Below are 17,399 nucleotides of genomic sequence, written 5' to 3'. Positions count from 1 at the left end.
CTCCTCAGGCTCCACCCCAAAAAACCTCCCGCCAGTAGCAAAGAGGGACCTGGCAACCCCAAGTAGGTGTCAGGAGGAAGACATTGAATGCAAACTGTAAGCAGCTTGTTTGGAGCAAGGAGAAACGTGGTAGGTGTTTAAGGTGCTCCTGGACTCAGATTTTGTTCTGCTACTCACATGGCTACTCACCTAAAATATGAGAAAGGCACCTTGATATTACAAGGCCCTCCTCTCCAGAGGGAACCAGCCTCACTAGCCTTACCATGCCATCCCAAGTACAGTTGCACTCTGTTTCATCCACTGTGTAGACTGACCTTAAAGTGGCAAATGGGTAGGGTTGCCAGGTCCCTCTTCGCCACCAGCAGGAGATTTTTGGGGTGGAGCCTGAGGAGGGTGGGGTTTGGGGAAGGGAGGGACTTCAATGCCATACAGTCCAATGACCAAAGCGGCCATTTTCTCCAGGGGAACTGCTGTCTATCAGCGGGAGATCAGTTGTAAAAATGGGAGATCTCCAGCTAGTACCTGGAGGTTGGCAACCCTACAAATGGGTGTCTGTTTAGTACCAACACAGTCTCTGCATTTTTAGCCTTTTTTGCAGATGGGCATGTGAAAAATGAAAGTTCCTGAGAGAGATTTTTATGGCAACAAGGAGGAAGACACATCCTGTCGCTTTCTGAAAGAGGAAGACCTGGGAAATCGGCACCAGCAAATGCCACAGTCGAAGCATCAGCTTGATTTTGGACCGGTAGGTGGTAGCACTGAAACTTTTTCAGGTCGTAATCTTCTGATAGTTCTGTATCATAGATAAATTTATGCATGTGGTAGGAAAAGCATGTACTGACAACTTTCCCTCTCTCGTGCCAGAAACATTTCAGTGAGCCTAAAGAAACTGATGGGCAGCAGTTCGGGAAAGCCAAATAAGATCCTGCTTCGTACAACATGATAATATACTCAAAGAAGAAGAAGAGTTAGTTTTTATATGCCGACTTTCTCTGCCACTTAAGGGAGAATCAAACTGGTTTACAATTGCCTTCCCTTCCACACAACAGACACCCTGTGAGGTAGGTGGGGCTGAGAGAGCTGTGATTAGTCCAAGGTCACCCAGCAGGCTTCATGCGTAGGAGTGGGGAAACCAACCTGGTTCACCAGATTAGCCTCCGCCGCTTATGTGGAGGAGTGGGGAATCAAACCCAATTCTCCAGATTAGAGTCCACCACTCCAAACCACCACTCTGAACCACCACACCTCACTGGCTCTCTCAGCCCCACCTACCTCACAGGGTGTCTGTTGTGGGGAGGGGAAGGTGATTGTAAGCCGGTTTGAGTCTAAGTGGTAGAGAAAATCGGCATATAAAAACCAACTCTTCTTATCATACACAGGGCACCCCTGGATTCAGTTTCTTAGGTCTTTTGTGCAGGGCTGGTTCACTCACCATCACCCCGCTGATGACTTCGGGTCTTTGTTTTGGTTATGCATGCTGTTCCCAACCCGGCAGAGGTCGCCTTGCTCTCCCCCTGCATTCCCCCATTTTGAGGGACCTGTTTTATCTCGAATTTGAAAACGCAGGCAAAACGTGGGGAAAGGCAGGGGGAGAGCGAGGCGACCTCTGACGGTTGGAAACGGCATGCACCATCAACGCAAAGACTCGAAGTCGTCGGAGGGGTGACGGCGAGGGAAACAGTCATGCATAAAAGACCTTTGTTGTGCTGCAGTGTAACAAAGAGATAAATGTCAGGAATTCAAGCATGAATATTAAGTTTTATTTGCAAGATGGAGGTGTGGCATGGAGGTCCGGGGGGAAACTAATTCCGCAGCACAGCAGCTGGCAAACCCAGCCCTCCATTTTCAAAACCCGCCCCTGCCTCCTTGTTCTCTCAAACCAGACCCAGCCTGGTGGTTGTGGCCCTTGAGAAGAAAGACTGCTCCAGTCTGCAAAGCCCCACTCTGCATTTGGCCTCTTGGTCACATTACAGTGTGACGGAAACCATCTCTGTAGTCTAGACGTAGGACTCTTGAGACATGATCCCATTATGGCTCCATACGCGGTCCCTCTTTCGGAAGCAGAAGCAAGGGCCAAATGGGTTCAAGCCCAGGAGAAACAGCTTCTGCCTGTTTCTACAAGAATCTGGCGAGGCAAGGGAGCAGATCGGCTGGTCTACAAGGAAGTCAACCCCACTTCTCCCACCTGGCTGTGTAGGCTGCTGATTGGCTGGTCTGAGGAACAATTCCCAGAGTTCCTTGGTCAGGAGCCATGACAGTTAGAACAGGCCCAGTCAGTGGCTTCTCCTTTTATTGCAGATCCAGTCAGGGACAGCGGGAGGACAGGAGAGCCACCGAAGCACACCACCTGCACAGAAGACCGCCATTTCTGCATCCACGCCATCATTTCTTGGAGTGTGGCAAATATTCTGAGGCTCTTCACCATCACCGCTGGGAGAACGCCAGGCCCCTCCTGGAGGCTGGCAACCCTGCAGTGTAGAGCTGGTTGGCTGACCTATCGAGCAATCTTCAAGCCATCCATTTTTGCTACTAGCCATCGATAGCCCTCTCCTCCATGAACACGTCCCCTCTTTTAAAGCCTTCCAAGTTGGTAGCCGTCACCACATCCTGGGGCAGGGAGTTCCACAATTTAACTATGTGTTGTGTGAAGAAATACTTCCTTTTCTCTGTTTTGAATCTCTCACCCTCCAGCTTCAGCGGAGGGAGAAAAGCTTCTCCCTGACCAGTCTCTCCATACCATGCATAATTTCATAGACCTCGATCACGAAATGTGTTTTTACACTTATAAACCTCTGTCATATGCTTTCTAAGGCTGCCCTTTTGGAGACAGCAGCCAGGATCGCCCAAATCATTCACATGTATACGAATTCCGCAGACATCGACCTTCATGGGGAAAGCCCCCGTATAGCTGTCCAACGCACTGCCTAGAAAAATATTTCTCCCCCCCCTTTCAGCGCGAGAGTCGCCATATCCGATTTGATCGCGACATTTGGGAAGAGGGACGAAAGGAGGCCATGGCGATCCGGCCAGCAAATATTGCTCGAAGCGCTCCCCTGATCAGGCGCGACGGCGGCCCTCCCTGTTCCGCGACGCGAGGAAGAAAGGACCCCGCTGGGAAACCGGAAGCGTTGGGACGGGGGCAGGCCTAGAGCGGCCATGGGGTCCAGGTCTGGGTCCGGGTCCAGGTCCAGATCTAGATCCAGAGAACGGCGGAGGAGGAGGCGGCGGTCCGGATCCGAGGAGAATGAAAGGCGACGGAGGAGAAGGAGAGAGCGGGAAGACAGGTGAGGAGAAGAGAGTGGCGTGGGATCATAGAGATGTTCTGGGATAGAGGGGATCGATTGGATTTCTCCCCCCCCTTACCCCCCCAGTTTCTCCCTGTATAGTTGTTTTGCTATAAGTGAGGCTTACGGGCAGATGAAACTCAATAATATATTTTCCACTCTGGATTGTTATTTTGAGGGGGTGGGACTTGATCCCCAGATCTTTTCCATGGTCCCTCATATAAGGGACAGTCATGCTAGGAAAAGTTGAGGGCAGCAGGAAAAGAGGAAAAGCCAACAAGAGAGGGATGGACTCTATGAAGGAAGCCACGGCCCTCAATTTGCAAGACCTGAGCAAGGCTGTCAAAGATAGGACGTTTTAGAGGACTTTGATTCATAGGGTCGCCATGAGTCGGGAGCGACTTGACGGCACTTAACACACACATATAAGGGAAGCCCCAGAACTTATATTCTATGCTGGGCTGTTTTTGTGGCTTGAGCCCCCACACCTGATTTCTACGATAGGACTGTTTACTGGAAATATGTTTCATGACAATAAAGAACAAGAGTCCAGTGGCACCTTAAAGGCCAACAAAATTTCTGGCAAGGTACGAGCTGTGACTTTCAAAAGCTCATACCCTGGCTGAAATTTTGTTAGTCTTTAAGGTGCTACTGGATTCTTGCTCTTGAAAAAATAAAAAAATAAATTAAAATCATTTCAATGAAAGTAGAAACAGAAATAGAAAAATACAGAAACGTAGAAACAATACAAAACAGTACAAAACAAGTTCTGGGTGGACATACAAAAATTTGATAAATTACCACATACATACAATTATTTTTCTATCCTGCTTGAAAACTGTATTATACCAAGTTTCTGCTCTCTTAATATATGGCTCTCTTAGTCTGCGCTCTTTTCTACTGTTACAGACTACCCATTGTGATTATAACAGAGGTTAAGGCTGAGCATATACAGAGCGTTTTTCATGCTTTGGTTCTCAATCGCTGATGTTGACCTAGATCAGCTGTATTCAGAGTTACATGGAGGATCCAGTCAACCATCATGATCAATAGCCCCGGATGTATTTTTTCTTCTCTGCGATTTTGTGTTATCTCCTTTTAAAGTTTGTGGTGGAGTGGCAGCTGACAGTGGGCCAGCCTAACCTACCTCAAAGGGTTGTTGTGACAATAAAGTGGAGAAGAGTGATGGAGTATGGAGTAGGGGTCATTGAGGGTGTGTGTGTGTGGGGGAGTAGTTGTGAATTTCCTGCATTGTTCTGGGGGTTGACTAGATGACCCTGGTGGTCCCTTTCACTTCTATGATGTAAGATGTTTTGGGTCAACTAAATGAAGTACATTAAGGCATCTGAGCGAGGGACCATGATTACATCCGGTGGCAGAAAGTTGTACAAGTTGATGATGCCTGAAACTCCATTGCCACAGGAAATAGTGAAGGCCTTGTTACCCCTTTGCTTTATAGCTTTGTTTTTCATCGTGGTATTAGAAAGCTGCTGTTTTTGGTTGCCATTTCAGATGCGATTGTGAGTCACTTTGACAGCTGTCTTGCGCTGAACTATGGGGCTTTAACAATTTCCTCCCCCCTTTCAGTCCAGTGGAGGAGAGTCAAAAATGGAAAAAGAAGAAAGAGAAAAGTGGAGACCACCACCACAAGAAGCACAAGAAACATTCCTCCCGGGACCGCTCCCCGAGTTCGGATTCCTCGGTGGGAAACCCAAGACGCAGCAGCGAGAGGAGGGGCAAGCGGAGCAGGAAGCGTTCTGATTCCAGGTCTTCGGTGTCCTCCGTGTCGTCGCCCTCTCCCTCGCGCTCGCAGAACTCCCAGGAAGACCTGGGCCAGCAGCTTACCCTCCAGGAGCAGCTGAATCTGAAGGAAGAGAAGAGGAATCAGAGGGAGCTGATGAAGGCTCTGGAGACTCCCGAAGAGAAGAGGGCCAGGCGCCTGGCCAAGAAGGAGGCCAAGGAACGGAAGAAGCGAGAGAAGATGGGCTGGGGGGAAGAGTATATGGGCTACACCAATACGGACAACCCCTTTGGGGACAACAATTTGCTGGGCGCTTTCATCTGGAGCAAGGTGAGTCCCAAACCTGAGTCAGCACTCTAAGGCCCTCTCAAGAGAATTGCTGATACCCTGTTTAGGAGAAGGTAGAGGATCTGCTTTGGACGCACAAGGTCCCAGATTCTGTCTAGACACTAGGAAGAATTTTCTAACTGTTAGAGCAGTTCCTCAGTGGGACAGGCTTCCTTGGGAGGTGGTGAGCTTCCCTGGAAGTTTTGAAGCAGAGGTTAGATGGCCATCTGTCAGCAATGCTGATTCTGGGACCTTAGGCAGATCATGAGAGGGAGGGCATCTTGGCCTTCTTCTGGGCGTGGAGTAGGGGTCACATAGTGGGGTAGGTAGTTTGGAATTTCCTGCACTGTGGAGGGGGTTGGACTAGATGACCGTGGTGGTCCCTTCCAACTTTATGATTATAGGATTCAATGCCTGGCACCTCCACCTAAAGGATCTGGTAGCAGGTGCTAAGAAAGATCTCTTGCTGCTCAAGATCCTGGAGGGGCAATGTTGAACAAGATGGACCAATTGTCTGACTTGGTATAAAGCAGGTTTCTGTTTTTCAAGAGTAAGTCCACATAGCTATACTCTCCTGCTTTTTGCTAGATGGTAGAGGTTCACTTTTATAAGCAGAATGAGCCAGGTTCAGGCCCCAGCATCTCTGGCTAAAGATCTCCTGTTGCTGGGTACCCAAGGTTGGGTAGAAAGAATATATATGTGTGTGTGTGTAATTACTAAAGATATAATTTATTAGAAGCGCTAAGTAGGTACCTAGGTTGATACCTGTACACATAGTATATGAGAGACATATACTAACCAGTATTACAACTAGAACCAATCTGACCAGATGTCTGAGTAACTTGTAGTCGATTTTACAACCTATACACATGCCTGGTTGGGTTTGAACTGTTTGTATATGTATTTATTTATTTCTGTAAATGTGTGCAGACTTAACATGTGTTTTAATTAACCACTGATGGCCCAATAGGCCAAAACGCGTTTGGTATGTGGTTACAGAGATCAACTCTAGGAAATGCCATTGTGCTATTTTAATGTTTTTAAATATTTTTAACCTTTACTTAGCGCTCCAGCTTCTGTTTTCAGGTTGGGTTTTATTCCCCTCTTTTTTCTTTCACTAAAGAGCTCCTGTAACAAGTACTGTATTGGTGGGGAAACCTTTCTCTACATAAGACTTTGGTGAGCTGCTTCTAGGCAGGGGAGAGAATGCTGAGCTAGAAGGACTGAGGCTCCACCTTTGTAGGAGACAATTTCTTATGGAGAAGAGTCCCCAACTCTTTGGTGGAACTCATGCTCAAGGTCACCGATTCAATCCTGGCTTAAAAGATCTTAGTTATAAAAAATTAAGTTTTATTTATAAGAAGAGTTTGTTTTTATACACTGACTTTCTCTGCCTCTACGCAGTCTCAAACCAGCTTACAATCACCTTCCCCTCCCCACTGCAGACACCCTATGAAGTAGGTGGGGCTGAGAGAGCTCTAAGAGAGCTGTGACTAGCCCAAGGTCACCCAGCTGGCTTCATGTGGAGGAGTGGGGAAATCAATCTGGTTCACCAGATTAGCGTCTGCCGCTCATGTGGAGGAGTGGGGAATCAAACCCACATGAGCGGCTGACGCTGATCTGGTGAACTGGATTTGTTTCCCCAGTCCTCCACATGCTAGCTGCGTGACCTTGGGCCAGTCACAGCTCTCTCAGCCCCACCTACCTCACAGGGTGTCTGTTGTGAGGAGGGGAAGGAAAGGTGATTGCAAGCCGGTTTGATTCTGCCTTAAGTGGTAGAGAAAGTCAGCAGATTAAAAACCAACTCTTCTGCTGCTGCTGCTCTGCTGCCAGTCAAAGCAGACCAAATTTTGGGCATGACGCAGCCTCCGTGGGGCTTTTCGGTCTCTTGACCTCAGCGTGATTTTTCTGTTGCTCATAGGCTCTGGAAAAGAAAGGGATCAGCCACCTGGAGGAGAAGGAATTGAAGGACAGGAACAAACGGATTCAGGAGGAGAACCGCCTGGAGCTGCAGAAGGTGGGTGTTGGGAAGAGGAGGAGGAGAGGCCTCTGTTGGTCCCCCATATGATGCGACCGGCAGAAGCCTCTTCCCTCTGACTCTTTTAACTGCTGCACCACCCGGACTGTTACGCAGAGTCAGGCGAGCACCTGGGGACATAAAGCCACTCTGTGCTTCTCTTTCCTCCTCCCCCCCCTTGACAGGTGAAGCAGCTGCGCTTGGAGAGGGAGCGGGAGAAGGCGATGAGGGAGCAGGAGCTGGAGATGCTGCAGCGGGAGAAGGAGGCGGAGCACTTCAAAACGTGGGAGGAGCAGGAAGACAACTTCCACCTGCATCAGGCCAAGTTGCGGTAAGGTAGGGGCGGAGCTGGAAGGTACTTTGCCCGGCTGATGGCGGAAGGCGGTCCTGGCTCAGGGACTTGAAAGGTGGATGCTTGAAAAGGCAGGCTTGGCAATAAGTTCCAAGCAAGTTACTAGTCCACAACGTTATTGTTGCTACCTCACCTTGTTGCGCATTATCTGCGTTAGGTTCTACCAGCAGCATTAAAAACCGCGGGGGGAAAGCCGTTTACACAGTGTTCTTGCCTTGATCGTCTAGAGACAATCCCTACTCGCCCTAGGTGTCTGTGCCTACACCCAAAGACCTCTTTGAGTGTGGCCAGTCTATCGCTTTGAAGGTGTCTGACTTCCAGCTTTGCCAAGTTCAGATGGAGAATCCTTGCCAACATAGAGGGAGCCTTTGACATAGAGGGAACCTCCTTCTCTGGAGGTTTTTAAGCAGAGGCTGGATGGCCATCTGTCAGCAATGCTGATTTGATGACCTTAGGCTGATCATGAGAGGGAGGGCAGGAAGGTTTGCATCAGTATTTGGCTCTTGTGACCCTTTCTTGCATGCCCAGGGTAGTGCCGATTGCCACTTTGGGGCCAGGAAGCAATTTTCCTACAGGCCAGCTTGGCCAGGGATCCTGGAGGGGTTTTTTTTTTGCCATCTTCTGAGCTTGGAGTAGGGGTTGCTGGGGATGTGGGGGAGTAGTTGTGAAATTCCTGCATTGTGCAGGGGGTTGGACTAGATGACTCGAGTTATGTTTCTCAGTATGTTAACGGCTGCTAGAACAAATCTTGCGAGATATTGGAAAAGCAGTAAATTCCCTGACTTAAATAATTGGATCAACAAGGTTAAAAAAAACCTCTACTTTGATTAAGTTGATGCATTATAATAATGTCTAGGAGCCCCAAGGCGCAGAGTGGTAAGCTGCAGCATTGCAGTCAAAAGCTGTGCTCACGACCTGAGTTCGATCCCGACGGAAGTCGGTTTCAGGTAGCCGGCTCAAGGTTGACTTGGCTTTCCCTCCTTCCGAGGTCGGTAAAATGAGTACCCAGCTTGCTGCGGGTAAAGGGAAGATGACTGGGGAAGGCACTGGCAAACCACCCCGTAAACAAAGTCTGCCTGGTAAACGTCAGGATGTGACGTCATCCCATGGGACAGGAATTACCCGGTGCTTGTACAGGGGACTACCTTCACCTTTTTTACCTTATAATAATGACAAAAATACAGAAGATCTGGACCCTCGCTGGAATTTAACAATTTCAAGGATGGAAAAAACACTCCAATGGGTAAATTGTAGAGAGGTAGTTATGTAATCATCGTGCGAATTTCAGATAAATAGAGTATTATTTGGTTTTAGGCTTATTTTGTTGGCTTTCTGCTGTTGGGTAGTTAACGTTTCATCTGTATTTTGTACCGGTCTTGGGTCGTTTTTATTGCTGCTGTTCTGGGTTCTTTTTATGTTTTGGTGCTGGTGAGTTTATTTTAATCATTGACTGTTTTATGGTTTGTTTGGTTGAGATAATAAAATATTTTTTATTTTTATTTTTAAAAAAAGGTTGGGCTAGATGACCCTGGTGGTCCCTTCCAGCTCTATGATTCTATGACTCTGTCTTCTCCTTCCCTTTCCTGGTAAACATGAATTATTTTCTCTGTCTGTGTTTTCCGGCAGCTCCAAAATCCGGATCCGGGACGGCCGGGCTAAACCCATCGACCTCCTGGCTAAATACATCAGTGCCGAGGATGACGATCTGGCTGTGGAGATGCACGAGCCGTACACCTTCCTGAACGGTCTTACTGTCTCCGACATGGAAGACCTGTTGGAGGATATCCAGGTAAGTCAACAGATGGGCTATTTCCCCCCGCTACTGAAGCATCCCACTGGATCAGACCGAGGTCCAGCATCATTTCGTCCACAATCACCTTCCCACCCCCTCCCCACGACAGGCATCTTGAGAGGCAGGTGGGGCTGAGAGAGTTCAGAGAGAACTGTGACTAGCCCAAGGTCACCCATCAGGCTTCATGTGGAGGAGCGGGGAATCGAACCCAGTTCTCCAGATTAGAGTCGGCCGCTCTTAACCACTTCACCATGCTGGCTGTCTTGGTTAAGAGTGTTTGGATTTGTTTTATAGTGTGGTTTAAAAATAAAGAAAACTCCGGCCATTTATGCTTGGTAATTAGCAGCGCGTTCCAGGCTTAAGTGCCCTGCATATTTTTTTGAGTTTTTCATGCTGAACCGTCAGGAAGTGACTGCAAAGCTGACGCATACCTGCTTCGCATTTCTCAAGAGCCCCTTTAACGCTACCTTTTATTTGCTCCACCCCCGCCTTGAAGAATCCCCTCAAGGAAGCATGCAAAATCACAGCCGTTCATTAGCTATGCAAATGGAGGTTGCTAATGGAAGGAACGAAGGAGCAGGCAAGTGGGGGTGTGTGGAATTTCTCCTTTTGTGTTGGGACCGTGAATAGGCATTTTAAAGGTCGCATTTTTTAAAAAGAGCTTTGCGCGAGCATCAAAATTGACCCTGCATAAATGGCCTCTGAGTAAGACTGTAAACTCCTGAAAAGTTTTGGTTAAAGGTGTGATACAAGTCTTGTCTGTGAAACATGTGGTGGATTTGTGGCCGTAAAACCTGCCTCTTCCTGAAGGATGCAGTTCAGGGATGCCTTAGCAGCAAATGTTTGTGCAACATTTATTCCCTCTTATTCTTCCCTCTTCTCAGGTTTACATGGAGCTGGAACAAGGGAAGAACGTGGATTTCTGGAGGGACATGACCGTCATTACCGAAGATGAGATTGCCAAGCTCCGGAAACTGGAGGCTTCTGGGAAAGGGCCGGGTAGGTGGCTTGTGGGGTTGCTAGCGAGCTAAGAGAAATCAGGCTGCGCGGATTTGGGGTGTGCCCCGTTGCCATTTCTGGGGCCCCTCGTGGCTGAATTATGTCTTTTAAGAATCTCACCTTTTGGCTTTCTAAAAAATGCAAGCATCTAGGCCTGGGGTCCCTAGCCTTTGTGAGCCTGCAGGTGCCTTTGGAATTCTGATACAGGGCAGTGGACGCAGATGCAAAATGTCAGGGAATGAGGTGATGCATAACTCTAATAGTAAACCATCAGCATTTCAGAAGCTATGCTTAACAGGATGCCTTTTAAAATGAATATTTGAGAGAGCCATCATGGTGTAGTGGCTAAGAGCGGCGGACTCTAATCTGGAGAATCGGGTTTTATTCCCCTTTCTTCTACATGAGTGGTGGACTCTAATCTGGTGAACCGGGCTGGTTTCCCCACTCCTCCACATGAAGCCAACTGGGTGACCCTGGGATAGTCACAGTTTTCTTAGAGCTCTCTCAGCCCCACCTGCCTCACAGGTGTCTGTTGTGGGGAGGGGGAGGGAAGCTGATGGTAAGCCGGTTTGATTCTTCTTGAAAGGTAGAGAAAATCGGCATGCCCACGGGCATCGCATTGGGGACTCCTGTGTATATGGTGGCAAAGTTAGAGTATGGCAGGCACAATCCACACCCTTTAGAATATCAGAAGAGAAGAATAGCTGAATAGGGTTTCCAGGTCTTGAGAACAGGGACGTAATGCAACTGATGCCTTAACCATGATTAAGAAGTCAGGAGTGGATTTTGGCCTAATACAATTCCTCCTTTCCCACCCATGCATACAAAGTGTATTCATGGCAAGTCAGGCCATCGATTTGTTGAGCTCAATACAGTCTTTCCGGAGACTCCAACAGAGACAAGTCTTTCCCCAAACATGCTTCCTGAAATCCTTTACCTGAGTAAGAAATGTGTGTCACCTAATTTAACTGACTGGAAAGCAGCGAAGCATGTGTTAAGGTACCTAAAACGATCTATGCACAGGAAGATGTGCCTGAGAGCTTGTGATGGGGGGCTGGTTGCCTACGCTGATGCGTCATGGGCAGATCAAGGAAAAGCCAAGTCCACCACTGGTTATGTATTGTATTTTGGCAGGGCCCCTATTCACTGGAAATCAGTAAAACAATCTTTTGTTGCAATGAGTACTTGTGAAGCTGAGTACAGTGCAGTGAGCGAGACTATAAACCAACTGGAATGGTTCATATATCTGTTAAGAGAACTGAATGTATCTGTACCTGTACCTGTTAAAATATATACTGACAACGCTGCAGCAATGCAACTGGGAAATGAGCAATGTTTTAGAAGCAAAAGCAAACATATCAGGATCAGATATGAGAATGTGGCTGATGCTATAAACAGAAATCAAGTGTATATTGTAAAGTGTACTAGTGAAGAAAACGTGGCTGATCTGTTCACTAAAATCGTGGATAGTAACAGATTTAAACAATTGGTCAAATTATTATGATAACTTGAGAAGGAGTGTCAGAGATTCAAGTTGACCATAATAGTTTGACAGAGACAGTTCTCAGATAGCTGTCAGATCTGGGACATCTAAACTGATGCAAGAGCCTTAGAGGTCCCAGAGTGAACTGAAGCAAACCAGATTGAGGCAGTAGGCTGATGCGATTCTGTGGTCTGCAGGTGGCCTAATTGGTATCTAGTGCCGAACATGTATATAAGACTGTATGATAATTACTCTGTGTCGGGAAGTATAGTGGAGTAAGTGTACGTGATGGTTGGTTTTATCTGTGCACTGTAAAAAATAAACGAACACTGTTTTCTACAAAGCCAAGGAGTTCTGGTGGTGTGTTCTGGATAACTGCTAATCCACTAGCAGCTAGCTCCTGCGTCAGAGTGGACATGTTTATGGAGGAGAGGGCTTTCCATGGCTACTACTCAAAATAGATACTAGTCATGATGCATACCTATTCGCTCCAGGATCAGAGGAGCAGGCCTGTTATATGAAGTGCTGTGGAACACAGGCAGGATGCTGCTGCTGCAGTCGTTTTGTTTGTGGGCTTCCTAGAGGCACCTACCTGGTTGGCCACTGTGTGAACAGACTGCTGGACTTGATGGGCCTTGGTCTGATCCAGCAGGGCTTTCCAAATTATGTTCTTCTGGAGGACTGGGCTATCCATGGCCACTAGTAAAAATAGATGCTAGTCATGATGCATGCCTATTCTCTCTGGGATCAGAGGAGCATGCCTATTATATCAGGTGCTGTGGAACACAGGCAGGACAATGTTGCTGCCATTGTCTTGCCTGGTTGGCCGCTGTGTGAACAGACGGCTGGACTTGATGGGCCTTGGCCTGATCCAGCAGAGCTTTTCTTATGTTCTTATGATGCACACCTGTTCTCTCTAGGATCAGAGGAGCATGCCCATTACATTGGGTGCCGTGGAACACAGGCCGGGTAATGCTGCTGGAGTCTTCTTGTTTGTGGGCTTCCTAGAGGCCTAGAGGTTGGCTGCTGTGTTAATAGACTACTGGACTTGAGATGCATTGGCCTGATCCAGCAGGGCTTTTCTTAGGTTCTTGTGTGTGTGTTCTGCAGGCGAGCGCCGGGAAGGGGTGAACGCTTCGGTCAGTTCGGACGTGCAGTCTGTTTTCAAGGGGAAGACCTACATCCAGCTGCAAGTGATCTACCAAGGGATCGAGGGCAAGATACGGGCCGGGGGCCCCAACCTTGACATCGGCTATTGGGAGAGCCTCCTACAGCAACTTAAGGCTTACATGGCTCGGGCGAGGTGAGCAGACTGGCCCCAATAGGGGTCCCTCGGGGAATCAAAGAGGGGGATTCCTTCCCTGAAATAGAGCAGGCCTCTTTCATGCAGGAGATAGGCAGTGGTCAACTTCATGTCCCAGATGCTACAGTCCAAAACTAGAGTATTCATTCACATATTGTGTGCTACCCAACGTGCTTGGATACCCAACGCTAAATCATTCAGAGTTGCAGCAGAAGGCCTCCACCATGTGATGCTCTGGGCAGTACAGATACTGAACCTATTGAAATTAAATCAAAAGAGGTTGAAATTAAATCAAAAGAGGTTGAAATTAAATCAAGAGGTTGAAATTAAATCAAAAGAGTTTTCGTCTAGACATTAGGAAGAACTTTCTAACAGTTAGAGCAGTTCCTCAGTGGAACAGGCTTCCTCGGGAGGTGGTGAGCTCTCCTTCCCTGGAGGTTTTAAAGCAGAGGCTAGATGGCCATCTGCCAGCAATGCTGATTCTATGACCTTAGGCAGATCATGAGAGGGAGGGCATCTTGGCCATCTTCTGGGCCTGGAGTAGGGGTCAGTCACTAGGGGTGTGTGGGGGAGGTAGCTGTAAATTTCCTGCATTGTGCAAGGAGTTAGACTAGATGACCCTGGTTGTCCCTTCCAACTCTATGATTCTATGAACCTAGACTGGCTAGATTTGAGTCCAGGAGCACGGTAGAGAACAATAAGATTTTCAGGGTATGAGCTTTCGAGACTCAAAGGTCCATTTGTCATTACTTGTATCTGATGAAGGGAGCTTTGACTCCAGAAAGCTTATACCCCAGAAATCTTGTTGGTCTCTGAGGCGCTACTGGACCCTCAATGCTCAGGCCCTAGGACATTTTGGCCACTTCGCAAGGGCGCAGTCTGCTGCTGGGCTGGCTTCCTTCCTGTCAGGAGGATGCACCTGAGCAGAGACTCATGCAGAGACAGAGCGTAGACTCCCCTGAGATCGGGTCATGACCTAGAAATAAACAGGAAGCTGTTTAATTGGGTGGGCGTTTGAGGCCGGCCATAGAAGGCAATAAGCAGGTTAGCAGCCATTGGCCAGAGCAGGTCACATGGGGAGGCCTAACTGCGCCAAAGAGTGCGAGAGCGTGGCCATGGCGGCGGCTCCCTGTCCCAGCTTGGCAAGATCCTTCTCCGACGCAAGCGCCCTCTCTTTTCTCTCCTGTGGACCACAGGCTGCGGGAGCGGCACCAGGACGTCCTGCGCCAGAAGCTGTACAAGCTGAAACAAGAGCAAGGGGTGGAGAGCGAGCCCCTTTTCCCCATCGTCAAGAAGGAGCCGTCCTCTCCAGGTCCCAGTGGCGGCAACAGCAGCAGGTAGGGAGAGCAGAGTAGTGGTCAGAGCTTCGAGCGCTGAAAATGGAGAGCCAAATTGGCCCCCGAGATCATTCGGTAACCCTCCTCACTCTGTTTTTGCCTGGCCAACAATTTTTGCATTTGGGGAGGGGCTGTGGCTCAGTGGTGGAGCATCTGCTTGACATGCAGACAGTCCCAGGTTCAATCCCCAGCATCTCCAGTTAAAGGGACTAGGCAAGTAGGTGATGTGAAAGAACTCTGCTTGAGACCGTGGAGAGCCATGGAGAGGGGCCGTGGCTCAGTGGTAGTATATCTGCTTGGCATGCAGAAGGTCCCAGGTTCAATCCCTGGCATCTCCAGTTAAAGGGACTAGGCAAGCAGGTGATGTGAAAGACCTCTGCCTGAGACCCTGGAGAGCTGCTGCCGGTCTGAGTAGACAATACTGACTCTGATGGACTAAGGGTCTGATTCAGTAGAAGGCAGCTTCATGTGTTCTGCCACCACGGGCTCAGGGGAGGCAGGGTGGAGGGGAAAACATAATTATTCAGGGGTCCTTCACAGGCCACGACATTCCCCCCCTCTCCATTTCCAGGCTGGAGGCAGAGGAGAGCACGCCCCCACAAGCCGGCCCTTCTTCCGCTGAGGCCGGGGGCGAGGGCGAGGCCAAAGCGGAGGGGGAAGGGGAGGCCATCCTGATGGAGGAAGACCTCATCCAGCAGAGCCTGGACGACTACGACGCTGGGAAGTACAGCCCCCGGCTGCTGACTTCCCACGAGCTGCCCTTCGACGCCCACGTGGTGGAAGCCGACGAGGACCTCCAGCGCCTCCTGCTGTCCCGTCAGCAGCTGCAGGTCACAGGTAGGGGGCGCTGCAGAGCTGGGCCTGAGGTCAGGGGAGAGCTCCAGTCTTTGGGACAGATGGCACACTAACCGAAGGACAAGTCCCTGCCCTGAGGAGTTTACAGTCTCAGATTTGGGTGGGGGGAGACGGCAGCAAGTGGGGCAGGAGCGGCTGTGGCTCGGTGGTGGAGCATCTTCTTGACATGCAGAAAGTCCCAGGTTCAATCCCCGGCAACTCTGACCTAGAAGAGCTGGTTTTTATATGCCAACTTTATCTACCACTTAAGGAAGAATCAAACCAGCTTAGAATCACTTTCCCTTCCCCTCCCCACAACAGACACCCTGTGAGGCAGGTGGGACTGAGAGAGGTCTAAGGGAGCTGTGACTAGCCCAAGGTCACACAGCTGGCTTCATGTGTAGGAGTGGGAATCAAACCCAGTTCACCAGATTAGCCTCTGCTGCTCATATGGAGAAGTGGGGAATCAAACCTGGTTCTCCAGGTTAGAGTCCGCCGTTCATGTGGAGGAGTGGGGAAGCGAGCCCGGTTCAGCAGATCAGAGTCCACCACTCCAAACCACCGCTCTTAACCACTACACCACGCTGGCTCACACCACCTACTCATTCTCTCCCCTCCAGGTGATGCCAGCGAGAGCGCGGAGGACATCTTCTTCCGCCGCGCCAAGGAGGGCATGGGGGCGGACGAGGCACAGTTTAGCGTGGAGATGCCCCTGACAGGGAAGGCCTACCTGTGGGCGGACAAGTACCGGCCCCGCAAGCCCCGCTTCTTCAACCGGGTGCACACGGGCTTCGAGTGGAACAAGTACAACCAGACCCACTACGACTTTGACAACCCCCCTCCCAAGATCGTGCAGGGCTACAAGTTCAACATCTTCTACCCCGACCTGATCGACAAGCGCTCCACCCCGGAGTACTTCCTGGAGGCCTGCCCGGACAACAAGGACTTCGCCACCCTCCGCTTCCATGCCGGCCCGCCCTACGAGGACATCGCCTTCAAGATCGTCAACCGGGAGTGGGAGTACTCCCACCGCCACGGCTTCCGCTGCCAGTTCGCCAACGGCATCTTCCAGCTGTGGTTCCACTTTAAGCGCTACCGGTACCGGCGGTGAAGGGGGTCCAGGGGCGTCCCTTTGTTCCTGACTCTGCAAGGCAGTGCTGATATCGGTTGAGGGGTGCGCGGAATCGGACCAAAATCAGGGCCGCCAAGAATGCCAGGGTAATGCCGAAGGGGACTGGAATGCATTTGTTCTGCTATGCCCGCATGTAGCAGGCAGCTCACCTGTAAAGACGGTGCCTAGGCCGGCCGTTCAGCCTCTGTGGGGGTGCCATTCTTTCTTCTGACACTAGGGGGTGCTCCTCCCTCGCCTAGATTCTCTTCATTTGAGGCTGATCTTCAATCCTCGCTCTCGGTGGCGTCAGATCTTAATTTCTTATTTTTTTTTTTGTTTAATGGTTTGTAAGGTTTCCTGAGGCTGTGTTGGTTGGGTGGACCTTTTTTGCAAGAAGCCACCCAGTTGAAATAAAACCAGTTTCTTTGTTGCCGTTTGGTTTCTTCGTTGCTGTTGGAGAAGGTTGGTCTCGGTAAAACCTTGGGTTAAGAACGTAAGAAGAGCCCTGCTGGATCAGACCAGTGGTCCATCTAGTCCAGCATCCTGTCTCACACAGTGGCCAACTGGTTCCTCTGGAGGGCCAGCAACAGGGCATAGAGGCCGAGGCCTCCATAAGAACGTAAGAAGAGCCCTGCTGGATTGGACCGGTGGTCCATCTAGTCCAGCATCCTGTCTCACAAAGTGGCCAACCAGTTCCTCTTTCCCTGATGTTGAGGAAAGGCTGAGGGAGTCGGGAATGTTTAGTCTGGAGAAGAGGAGATTGAGGGGGGACACGATTGCTCTCTTTAAGAATTTGAAGGGTTGTCACCTAGAGGAGGG

General features: G+C 49.6%; 1 protein-coding gene across 1 annotated transcript; it reads left to right on the top strand.

Annotated features, from left to right (window-relative positions):
* The first annotated feature begins 3,141 nt into the window (after window positions 1-3,141).
* On the top strand, window positions 3,142-16,584 carry CACTIN (cactin, spliceosome C complex subunit). The gene is made up of 10 exons (XM_056845200.1): window positions 3,142-3,284; window positions 4,872-5,355; window positions 7,274-7,369; window positions 7,555-7,700; window positions 9,348-9,510; window positions 10,398-10,512; window positions 13,106-13,298; window positions 14,495-14,635; window positions 15,207-15,472; window positions 16,090-16,584. Exons 1-10 carry the CDS (start codon window positions 3,157-3,159, stop codon window positions 16,578-16,580), a joined length of 2,223 nt encoding a protein of 740 aa, XP_056701178.1. The 5' UTR covers window positions 3,142-3,156; the 3' UTR covers window positions 16,581-16,584.
* The last annotated feature ends 815 nt before the right edge of the window (window positions 16,585-17,399 follow it).

This window comes from Euleptes europaea, chromosome 2 (genome assembly GCF_029931775.1).
Source record: "Euleptes europaea isolate rEulEur1 chromosome 2, rEulEur1.hap1, whole genome shotgun sequence".
Lineage (NCBI taxonomy): Eukaryota > Metazoa > Chordata > Lepidosauria > Squamata > Sphaerodactylidae > Euleptes > Euleptes europaea.
This window is presented reverse-complemented; position numbering and strand designations above follow the sequence as displayed.

Coding starts and splice junctions, on each gene's coding strand:
- CACTIN (XM_056845200.1), top strand. CDS start 3,157: ATGGGGTCCAGGTCTGGGTCCGGGTCCAGGTCCAGATCTAGATCCAGA. Junction 7,370..7,554: donor ACCGCCTGGAGCTGCAGAAG/GTGGGTGTTGGG, acceptor CCCCCTTGACAG/GTGAAGCAGCTGCGCTTGGA. Junction 9,511..10,397: donor ACCTGTTGGAGGATATCCAG/GTAAGTCAACAG, acceptor CCCTCTTCTCAG/GTTTACATGGAGCTGGAACA.